The 12,302-nt window shown below is 40.4% G+C and overlaps 1 protein-coding gene across 6 annotated transcripts in view; it reads right to left on the reverse strand.

Moving 5' to 3' along the window:
• Positions 1–12,302, reverse strand: part of ARHGAP18 (Rho GTPase activating protein 18) — a 171,200-nt gene that overhangs the window by 115,126 nt on the left and 43,772 nt on the right. Inside the window, exon 1 of one of the 6 annotated variants that reach the window (XM_008523340.2) lies at positions 5,135–5,267. The exons of 2 other annotated variants lie outside the window; for them this stretch is intronic. Coding sequence is in view for 1 of the 4 variants with exons in the window: in XM_008523338.2 (XP_008521560.1) it covers positions 4,300–4,412 (113 nt within the window). In the remaining 3 variants the exon portion in view is untranslated. Of the gene's footprint in view, positions 1–367; positions 492–2,675; positions 3,149–4,299; positions 4,755–5,134; positions 5,268–12,302 lie in introns of those variants that run through there. 3 more of the 6 variants (XM_008523338.2, XM_070557018.1, XM_070557017.1) reach the window with 3 other exon arrangements.

Here is a 12,302-nt window from a genome sequence, read left to right on the forward strand (position 1 = left end):
GAGTAGTGTCCCTGTTTCTACCATCTACAATCAACACAACAGCCAGAAGTTCTCACAGAAGGACAGAGCAGAATAGGCTCTGTGCCCCCCAGGTTCAAAACCCTCCCCATTCACCAGCACCCATCTCACTATGAGCAAAAATTACCTTCCTCAAGTGGTCTACAAAGCTGTTGGATCCACCTGTCCCACCTTGTTTTCTCCTCCCCACCCCCACTCACTCTCGCCTCTCCAGCCACCTAGGACTCTTTACTCCTCTGGGCACCTGCTCCAGGGCTGGCTCCGGGCTTACGGCTTCCACATTCCCTCTCCCTCCTCTCCTCGAAAGCTCTTCCCCTATCTCTTGCCCACAGATATCTGCAAGGCTCACCTGCTCAGGTCTTCCTTTTCTACTCCGTATCCCCCTCCCTCATACACAGGTCTTTGTCTGTTCTGTTCCCCAATATAGCCCCAGCTCCTGGACAACTGCCTGACACACAGTAAGAGCTCAGTAATTATATGTGGAATGACTGAGTGACTGAATGATTATGCTTACTATGCAAGTTTACAGAAGCAAGAAATGGGTAGGACTTGAGAAAGTCTAGAAGGAAGCTAAGCATATGACCAGGACAGCCCTGTTCCATTTGGCACACTGGGCAGCAGCAGTTCTTAAAGGAGGCGGAGGGAAGAATGGAGCCAGCAACAGTCCAGCTGCCAAAAGAGGACCCACCCACATTCCATCTTGTCATAAAAGTCAACGTTTGCAGTCCTCAGCGTGACCCACCAATGCCCCACGGCTGGCCTGCTGTACGGGGTTGTCACTAATTCCAACTGTAAATGTTGCTATGGATCAAAAGGACACTTCGAAGGTCTGTCAAACTTCAAAGGTCTCAACTTTTACAGTGTGGTTAACTTGCAGTTATGCCCATTTTAGTTAAGCACATGGATCACGCCTATGTTTCTTAACACATGATGAAATGATATTTATGAAAATGCTTCTGCAATAAGGGAGAATATGCTATACACTGCAAAGCTCAATAATTTCTCTCCTCTTCCATTTACCTAGTGTCAAAGAAAGGAGCAGCTAGCTATAAACCAGACACTGTTCTATGGGCTTTACATGGATCATCTCACTTAATCCTCTCAATGAAATGAGTACTAATATGAAGTTCAATTTACAGGTAGAGAGTTAATAGCCCCTCCAAGGCCATACTGCTAATGACTGGGAGAGTCGGGATGTGAACCCAAGTAGGTTGACCCCCGAGCCCAGAGTTTCAGGGGGCATGTCATCACGACACACTGCCTCTTAGTTCTGCTTTGCCCAACAACCAGTGGCAAATGGAGTCAACCAAACAAGACCTTCTAAGATGAATGCCGTACATTTATTCATGGGAGACACAAAAATATCTCACGTCAATAAGAGTTAAAGTTCCAATAAGAAGGAAAATAACATTTGACATTAATATTTATCAAAATATTAGCAAAAACTAATATAAAGCAAATGGGATAGTTTTTCTTAAAATAGCGGGAAAGTGAAGAGAGACAAAATGTAGTATTGTTTGAAAAAGTGTTCTGCAAAAGTAAACATTAAGAAACCCACTTGAAAATTAACAAGTAAATAAAGTCTTATAAATATAGCTACTCATAAAAAGTAGTTTCCTTTGGAAACATTTGACTATGTACAAGTCAGTCAGAACAACTAACATTAGCATATTTCTTCAAATCCTAATGTTTTGAGGAGGAAATACGACAAAAAGATGAAAACAGAATTCGAGGGGCTCTAACCAGGAGTAGGATGGATTCCTTAATTAGGCATCCAATGAGTGTGTCTTGATAGAGAGGGATAATGGAATGGAATGCAGAGAATTTTAGACTATTAGATTACTCACAAAAATATTAATTTCCTACTATCCCAGCTTCCCCAAAAACCAAACAACAATCAAAAAGGACTTGGTAAGGTGAGGCTAAACATCAAACCCTCTCTATAAATATCCTAAGTCATACCCACAGCCCTTTACTTTTCAAATGGCATATATTTGAGTTCATCTTATTGAACTAAATGTTGATTAAATAGTTCATGGAAGTGCATGTTATTTAGAAGAGCAAAATCTTGCATTAAGCAAAGTTAGACTTCCGTGTTCCCTCCAGCAACTGCTAAACAGGTGGGAGGGAACACAGAACCTACTTTGCCTCTTTTTAAGAGTTTGGTTTTGTTCTGCCTTTGGAAGAGCTCTTTAAAGGAGGCATCAGCCATCAACCTTGCACTTGGGAGCAGCTGCCCAATGTGGGAAGCACCAGCTGATCAACCCAGGCAGAGCCAAAGCCCTGGGCACCACCACCCCCACCACCACCATCTTTAGGGGCTCACTCCTGACCCCATTGCACCCTCAAATCCCTCCTGCCAACCAAAATCCAGTATCTCAACCCTCACAGGCTAAACGGGGAGCCTCCCAACATAACCCTAAGCTTATCTGATAAATGATAACATGGTTAATGGTAAAAGCTTATTAGGACTGTCCTTCCTCCCTGCCTTTCCTTCCAGCCCTCAAACCAGGGCTCCCATCTTCTCCAGTCAGTGTAAATAACTGTCCCTAGGACTCTCACTCAGTGGTGGGAATTTGGGGTAGGATGGACAAGCAATATGGTAGCCAGGCGAACACTCACTGTGTGGGCAGCTGCCCACCCTGTGGCCTCAGTACCTCTTGATTCTGCTTCAGCAAATAGGCTGAGAATGATCTGTTCCTCTCCTGTTGTCTCAATCCACTCCAGGATGGGCCACCCACAACAGGCTGCAAAACTGCAAGCACAGGATAAAGTCTCCAGAACCGGATCTGCAGCCCCAGGCAAAGGCCTAGCACCACAGAGCTTGTGACATCCTCACTAATTCCTGGGGTTTGAGTCCTCATGGTGAAAAAGAGAGGTCTGGACTCCGAGTCCCTAAGATTCTTTCCATTCTCACAATCAAGATCCAAGACTCAGCTCAGATCCTCAGGCCACCCCAGAGTAAAGTCGCTGGAGAATAAGCTAACTTTGCTCAGTTCTGGCAATTCTGACCATCACGTGGAATCCAAGTTACGGACAGCATGGGGTTGGTGTCGCAGGCTGCTTACTGCTACATCAGTGCTCTACCAAAAAATGCAGAAAACACTGCATGATCTCTCACAGAAAATACCTAAGATGACAGAAAATAAAGTGGTAACATCCAAAGCACAAGCAGCAATTCCCTTTCGTCTTTGGAAATGAATTAATTCAATAGACTACACACTGCGGTTGCTATGTGAGGAAAAGTTCTGGTCAGCATGAGAATCTAACACAGAGTATTAGTCATTCTTTTGACTGTTCCCCCTCCCCCACATCTGGAGATTTTAAAACAAATGAAAGAAGGCATTATTCCAGCTTAAGATATAAGTCACATAAGAACAAAGAAGGTTTTATCATCACGTTAGACGTCAAGGAGGAAATGTGCTTACTGATAACTAATTTAGTGTCTTACACTATTAGGTCAGCATTTGCTTTTTGCAAGGTTCTAGGCCAATATTTACAATTTATATCTAAGACTGGAGGTAAAAATGTTCAGCTGGTGAGAAGGTCATTAAGGGAATGAAGGGAAAAAAGTCCTTGGAAAAACAGAACAAAGTACACAGAGAGAGAGAGAGAAGTATTCGTTGTGGCTCAGTGGTCTATACAACATTTGCCCTCTGCCTGGAAAGTAATTTAACATTAACCACATTTCTCTCCGGCAGCAGGGTACTACGACCTGACAAATGCTCCTGTTTGAAAGTCCCTCTCCACCCCAAAAAAAATCCACAACGCGAAAGAATGTGAGACATACTGCCACAGGCCAGTGTCTTGGGCTTTTTGCCTAAGAGGTTTGCTTTCAGTGAGGAGAGGGAAAAACACACACACACACACACTCTAACAACAACAGATTGTACAGTGAACGGCCCCTGCCTGTTGGCACACTTTCCCGACTAGCAGTTCCAGCGGCTGTGCCTTGAGCCCATTCAAGAATTCCACCTCATAGGAAGTGCTTCAAATATGGTCATTTGATCTTGGAGCACTTGCAAATGCACCTGCTAAGCCACAAGTGTGATAGCCACAAGCCCAGTTCCTTCCTCTCCATCCTTTCCAACACATATGGGCTATTTCAGACTTGGACTCGATGAGATGCGAAGGACAGAAACCCCCAGCCAACCACTTCTGCCGCTGCAGGAGGTCAGCACGTCGTTCCTCTCTCCCCACACCAACTTCCCTGTCACTTTTTTCCTGGCGCAGGTAAGAGGGTTTTGTTTTGTTCTCTGGCTTTCAAATGCTGGGGCTTACCTCGAGGTGTCTTCGTCACCTCCCTTGCCATGGCGCCCCCCCACGGCCTGGTCCTTGCCGCTGGGGTGGTAGGCAGTGAGCACAACTCCCTGCGAACTGGACAGCCAGCTCATGGTGAGAGAAGGGGCATAATTTCTGCGATCCCGTCACAGAGAAGGGAATGAAGTTCCTGGCTCGCCTGGAAACTCGGCTCATTAGCATCGGCCAGCTCCTCCCCCCGGGGCGGGGATTCACGCGGAGGGGCGGGGCCCCTGCCAAGAAGGGCTGCCCGGCTGTCCAATGAGAAGGGCGGTGACTCAGAGTATTGTTTCAGCCCGGGCAATTGCAGTCCCAGGGCTTCAGTTAAGGGCTGGGAGTGGGGGGCGCTTGTAGCCCCCTCCTCCAGAGTTATTCTGGTCTGATTACACTGCCAGCTGTAGAGTCCTCTCATCAGAGTAAGTACAAGCCGCTGGGTCAGGAAACAATGACTTCCTGCGGAGCCTTTTTTTCCCTTCCCAATTCCTGTTTCTATCTGATAATTTCTGCTACTTCATGTAACATGAGTAAGGGCATTTCTTAACCCCTTCAAGTTCAGCGTTAAAATTAACCATAGCAACAACCAATGGACCTGCGACAAAACTCTGCAATACAGGTCACAAGAAAGGCTTTACCTTTGTGTCTAGTTTAAAAGTCTTCATAAAAATGATTGTGTCCCCTGGAATGTCTTCTTTCCCATAAAAGCCAATGTCAAGCTGAACTCTGGCTTTTATCCAAACACCCTTCAGTACCAAAAAGAGGCACGTCTACTAATACTCTGTTAAATGTTACTGCTGAGAACAAAAACAAACGTACTTACCATTTGTTGAGGACCTACTGTACACCAGGCTCTGTCGGTGACAGGTGTTTCACAGGTAGTGTCTCATTCAATTCAGTTCTCTCTCTCTCTCATACACACACACACCCTACAACAGGTATCACCATCTGCATTCTGCAAAGTATAAGGAAAGTGAAGCTGAGGGGCACATGAAGGATCTTGTCTAAGATAACACAGTTGTTCTGTACCAGAAGCAGGACTTGAATAGAATTCTAGGCGAAATTCCATTCTTTTTAACTAGTATGCTGTTCTTTATCTTGTACACTAGGGAACAAGCTCAAAAGGTATGAAAAATTCAAAAGATGTTTCTGAACTTCCTCCTCTGAAAACTTCTACTCTCTTCTGTAAACCTAGTAGTCTGAATTGAAGTGGGTTTTCGTGGATCTTTATGATCCATTAGTGGATCTACCTAAAATTCCTCATAAAAAGTTTTCAACTTCATCATTCCATAAACATACTGTTGACACTTTCGTTATTTAAAAGGATCATGAGAAATAAGTACTTTATTCATACTTACTCTTAAAGTATCTAAAATTTATTTCTTTGAAATCCACTTTAGTATCTAGTGAACTCTTATTTACAAAAGTCTTCCTAAAAAAAATCTTATTATAGCTTCTTCCCTTCCCCTCCACAATTAGTTGTTCAACTTTCCACTTCCATCCACACAGGGCTCTACTTGCTGTCTCCTTTCTATCCCCACTGCCTGAGTCTCCTCCGCACCCCATACTTAGGTCTTACTTCCAATCTTACAATGGCCTTGTTAGTTCATTTTCTTGCCTTCTCCCCTAAGTTATTTTGCAGATTATCATCACACCCAAGCACAGCACTAATGCATGTCTCGTCTTGCTTAAAAAAACTTTCACTGGCTCTCCATGGCTAACAGAACCAGTTCCAAACTTTTGAACAGACCACTGAATGTTCTTGCTACCTTACCCACACTAGTTTTTCCATCTCCTCTGCCAGGCACCCTTCCCTCTGGTCCCAGTGTCATTCTTTTCTCTTCCTTCCACATCTAACTTAATCCTTCCACAAAGTGGGCCTTCAGTGAAGCTTGACTGGATAAAGAACTGAATGCATTTAATGCATCCTTATAAAGTACACTAAATTTTTAAATTAAAATTGGTAATACTAGACAAGTGATTCCCATGCACATACTAGTGTGAAGCTATGATGACATGCTTTCCAGTTCAGGCCAAATGAAAAATGCATGAAGAGAGGCAAAAAGGTAAGTCGATTAGAGTCCTTATGTGGAAAAATGATTAATGCTCCCCACATTCACCTTTTTTAATATATATACAGCAGTTCTGAAATGAAAAACTACAGAATCACTACCCTCTACAATCATTGGTGGCGGGCTGTACACTCTTTTGGAAACTCTTTTCTTCTGTTGTCCTCTTCATCCCACTCCTTCCTTTCTCTTACTCCCTAGACCTCCTTTCTATCTTCTTCCTTCATTTCTCTTCTATTTTTCCTTCCTCCTTTGCTATATCCTCAGTCTGTTAGTGTCACACATCCCCACTGACAGCCATGAGCACTGCCAACTCTCATGAGACAACTCATGATAAAGAGAGATTTTTGTCCAGTTTTAACCAAAATGATGATTAAGTTATATCTTTGCCTAATTATGCTCCCTCCACATGTTTGATAACAAATACAATATGCAGATTGAAATGTAACTATTTTACAAGTTCAAAATAATATTTGGGTTCACAGTAGCCATGCTTTTTAATTTTTGTGAGGCAGAAAATAAAACGTGGTACAAATTGATTTATACAGCTTAGTACATAAAATTTGAATCCTACTAATTTAACTTTCAGGTACATGGAAATCCTCTGGGCTCCTCTCCTCTCTGCCCACTAAGCCCTGTTACTCCTCTGAGGATATGGCCTGTCACAGGCAGACAGCTGGCAGGATTGTGCCCTGGTGTACATAGCCTCAAACATAGGCTCAAGTACATGAAAAATAGCTTTCCGAATTTTCTTATGACCATCACAGAAGCAAACCGTACTATATATGCTCCTTTGAAAGGCTACTCTTGTTTTACATGCAAAACCCTATCAAGATTTAGCTAGAGTCCATCTCTTACACCACATCACCCTTCCTCATAGAGACACATGTTATGAAAAAAGTACTATTTTACTCCCTTCCGCAAGCACTTTAAACAAACACTGAGACCCTAGCGTCCTGGAAGATGTTAATATTCCAGGCTACTGATTGCATGCCAAACACTTTCCTGTTATGAAACATCTTACAAAGTAATTAACAACATCAAGACAGTTGAAACATTCATTTCATTCATTCTCCTTAAATGGGGTGTACTGGATGACAGGGAGGAAAAAGGAAGCTGCAATTTATGTGCCCAGATAGGTTGTTAAAAATAGCGTGAAGATAGGATTGCAGCCACAGACAATTTGACAACCATGTTCAAAAACAATGAAAAAAAAAATTCTTAGGTTCAGCGCTAGTCCTATCAAAGAGTTTATTAACTGGTTCTCAGATTTTTATTTAGGAGCCTATTTAGTTGTGCGGATTCTATTTTTGGTGTACCAAGATTGCAATGCAATCAACATATTTGTCAAAATTTTTCTCAGTTGGTTTCTGTCGCTTTAAATGGAATTAACTAAGGAGAATGAGTAGATTCAAACAAACTCTGCAAGATGACTGAAAGCCTGTATAGGGACACAAGGGCGTGTGAAAACTGACCTTTCAATTGGCAAAGTTAAACTCAATTTACAATAACATAACGAGAACTTGAATAAATTAGTCATCAACTGTGAAGTTAAAGTTTTACATGGGTGATCAAACCTAGATTTATACAGCAGCATTGACTAATGTGGAGGGAGTGTTCTAATACCTCCTAGCTGATGTTTTCTCAAGCCTTTGTATGAATAATTCTGGTGAGCCAATTCGGTGCTGGGGAACTGTGACTGAAAATTATTCCATATACAGATTCCAAAGCTACTTCCTCGGGAATTGCATTCATTGTTACTAATTCTGCCTGTGGAACAACAAAGAAAAAGCCTTTTCCCTCTTTATGGACAGGTCTAAAACTTTCTGCATTCTCAAAGTTATTTTCTTAACTGTTCCTCCAGGAAGAAACACTAGCTGTGCCTGGGATAATTTGTAACTGCTGTTGCCAGAGGCTAATTCAGGCTTCTCGCAAACATCTAGAAAGTCTTTCTTACAGTTAAAGAGTTTACTACCAGTAAACAGTAATACATAATGTTGAAGTGCTTACTCTTTGCTAGACATGGTACACACAGTCTCTTATTTGTCACAACAATCCAGAGAGATAAATATTAGAATTATGCCCCCTTTAGAGATGAGGAAAAGGAGGTTGCCCAGCTAGTGGGCGGCAGAACAGGACATGTAAACCTGGGTTGATATGATCATTGGGCCTGAGCTCTTAACCATTAGAAAGGTTACAGCTGTCCTGGAACAGACTCTATTTTGTTTATGAAAAGGTCCACATGAATAATTAATGAGGTAAAATAATCTACAGCAAATCTAAAGTGTTTAACCAAAAAGAATATTGATGTAAGTGCAATGCTATGGAGATGAACATTCAGACAGGCACAAACACATCAGTTTCTCCTCTGGTACTTTGACATCTCTTTTTCACGTCTAATTACTAGAGGAGCATGGCATAGTATACATACTACTAGACAAGGTCATCATCATTATGCCATCACATCTAACATTGTTTCTGCTTATAGAAATGAAATACTCTGGCAATTAGGCTTCTAAACACACTTTTTACAATTTTGCAAAATTTTTTAAAATATCAGGCAGAGACAGATCTAGGTTTATGAACCCTGAAGATTACAGCATTTGTTAGATACAGGACCTTGGAAGCGGCTTTGCAAGAGCAGGACTCCAAAGGTTTAACATCATTTAGCTTCATGGTAAATCCACATCTTACATCAAAACTAGCCTACATTGGAAATTGGGCAAGAGAAAAAGTCAATGACCCTAAACTTTTCTTTGGTTTTCTCTTCATTGCTGCATACCCACGTTACAAACACTTGCATTTAGAAGCACCAAGTAAGAATAATACAGTGTATTCTGTAGGTAGGTACACTCTGGAAAGGTAGTATTTTGCTTTTGCATAAAGACTCAATTTGAAATGTCTAGAATTATATCAATACTTAGATTTGGCCCAAAGCCACAACTTTGTCTTGAAGTAGACTACAAAGAATGCGTATCTCCTTGTCAAGGAAAAGAAGCCTCTGTGATTGGGGAAGATTTGGTGAGGCTGAATATCTAAGGAAAGGGCTGAGTTGATTTGTGGCTTGGAGAAAAACAAGGAAACAGAAGCTACAGTTCTATTGAAAAAAATTGGTGGATATCCATTCTAAAATGAAAGTGGTTCTTCTAATGTTTTAGAGTAGTTCCTGGAATAGACCTTTTTTTTTTTTTTTTACCAAAATACTTGATAAAACTGCAAAGACAGATGGCATCAAAAAAGAATTTCTATTTTGTGAGCCCTTTGGGAAATTTCTGTGTCTTCAAAAGTGGAGAAGCATAATTTTACTGGAAAAAAAATATCCTTGTACTCCATTTACGGATGGAGTACCTAGAATTTTCAGCAACTCCTTGGCGTTGTGCTTTGTCAGGTGAAGAAACTAGACTCTTATGTCATCATAGATCAATGCTCTCTACAAGTGTACACACTAGTCACAAAAACTATTCTAGAATCATGCAAGTTGTCAATATCACCAGAGTGTGGGCCTTAATCACTAACTTTTCAAAAAATGGTGTCACGAAATAATAGAAAAATACTAGTATTCTTTTGATTACACAGAGCTTCGGTAGTTTTCCAGGGGATGGCCAGATATGTTTGTATTTCCTAGAGAAGTTTTAGTTTTTAAGAAAAAAGGAAAACCCTCCAGATAATTTCAAAGAGGAATTTAATCAGGGAGTTGATATCAATTTAATCATTTAATATCAATTATTTCTGGTCAGTTGAGTGAGTAAATCTTTTCATTTTCAAAGGTGCAGAACAAGAAGATTTGTTCTGGACAAGCAGCCACCATGCCAGCAGAGGTTGGAAATTGAAACACTAGACAAATTTTTGCATGCCATAATTGAATGCTGGTGTAGAGAGAAACAACTTCTCAATTTCTCTGCAAGCAAAAATCTTAGGAGAGCTCTTTCTCAAGTTTGCTTCTACTGGATGAATGGGAGAGTAACAATTCTTGACTTCCTTCCATGACTTCAGCTTTGGGTCCTGGAGGATTCTTGACAGGCCTGTCTTGATGTCCAACACAGCAAGTTATAAGAATTCTAATTTTCTCTGCTGTTCCTATAAACCTATAGGAATCAGGATTTTCAGGAATTTGTTATCAAAAGGAAATTAAAATGAATTATATATAAAAGAAAATAAGTACATTACTTTGTGGAGAAACATGCTTTTTGTTAAAATTTATTTTGGCAAGAATTTATTTTGTTTCTTGTTTGACCATTTGGCATATTATTTTTGTTTTTTGGAACTAATCATTAATTTTTTTTCAAATAAGTGAGTCATAGTTCCTGGTAAAAAAAAAAAATTATGCCATATTCCCTCAATTCTAGGAAAAAGATGTTAACATTTTTAAAATTGGTATATACCTTGAAATCAATCAGACTGTTTTAAATGGTGGTAAGACTTTTACTTCCCTAAAAACAATTCACTTGGTTTGTTTTATAATTAATGGCACTCTGGAATCATTGAAATAAAGTATTCTGTCTCTGCAAAATTTTGGTATAATACCTTACTTTATTGGGTACAATGAATTTACTTCACTGGTTATAATTGACTTATTTCACTGGAAATTTATTTCTCTATGAAAGAATAAATTTCCAATGAAATATGTAAATTATATTAAGAATTTTTAGTATAACTGTTTATACTGGTGTTTTTGAGCCAGAGTCCATAAGTTTCAACAGATTCTCAATATGCTTTCAGAAAAGATGAAGAACCATTGCTCTAGACATTACTATAAAGGATTTTCACCCAAATGCCCCATACCTCACTCTAATTCAGAAAGATCTCCTTACATGATATCTTAGCCCCAAATTGTTTGTGTTCCTGAAATATACTCTGAAAATATCTAAAGAATTATTTGCTTTCAATTCTATTTAATAATTTGGCTAGCTGGCTTGTTACAGAGGCTCAAAGAACATAGCTATAATCACGAGGACCTTGCCCTTCTAAAATTTTAAAACAGACCCCAAATGATAGGGTTGAGTTGTCAGAAGTTATCTATATCTGCTCCCAACTACTTCTTTTATAGAAGCAGCTGCTAAGGAAAAAAGGTGAAGCAACCACTGGTCAGGCAGATGGTTACAGAGTGAGGAAAATGCTGTATCCTGGCACCACATAAACTGCTCACGTTCAAAGACTGCTCAACACGCAGTCCCCAGCTCAATCAAAATGTCTATGTAAGACCTGATGTCTAGCTCTTGTGAATCACTCCTAAATAATGTCTTCAAAATTTCTATCCCCCTCGCCCCCACCAAAACCCTACAATTCAAATACTGAAAAAAACTTGGATTGTACTACACGGAGTAGAAAATATGATTTTCCATCAACCTGTCTTCCAGCTAACTATATTGCACTTTTGTATTTTTCCTTAAATGTATGTAAGACATATATTCTTCCTTTCTCGATAATAAAATTATAGGTTTAATATGAGATATGTCACATTCCTGCAGGGAAGGATTAATAAGTAACAATAAACGTCATAAAATTCCGTGCAGGCGTCATTCCAAGCACGTCACAATGCATTCTACATATACAAATGCCCACCAACACTGGAGATTAGACAGAGTCAGGAAGAAGAACTTTTATTGCAAGTTGGCATGAGAGCAAAGAGCAGGGAGAGAAGCGCCTCGGTGTGACAAAGGCAGGTGATTCTTCCAGAATTTCCATGCACATGTTGGACCACATCACTCCTTCCTCTTAATCAGAAGTTGTTTTTTTAAATTTTTCCAGCTGAATATACCCTTCCAAGTCTTTGAGTTCAAGTCACACACTGTGATGTTCTGGGAAATTTATATCACTCTAAGTTACCAAGAATTCAAATCACGGCAGTCGAGCCACATTTAGGTCACGAAAATGAGACATGCATCAGAATTCTCCTCACAGCCAGACTGCACCCCTCAAAAG

The sequence above is a fragment of the Equus przewalskii genome, chromosome 9, assembly GCF_037783145.1.
Source record: "Equus przewalskii isolate Varuska chromosome 9, EquPr2, whole genome shotgun sequence".
NCBI classification, from domain to species: Eukaryota; Metazoa; Chordata; class Mammalia; order Perissodactyla; family Equidae; genus Equus; species Equus przewalskii.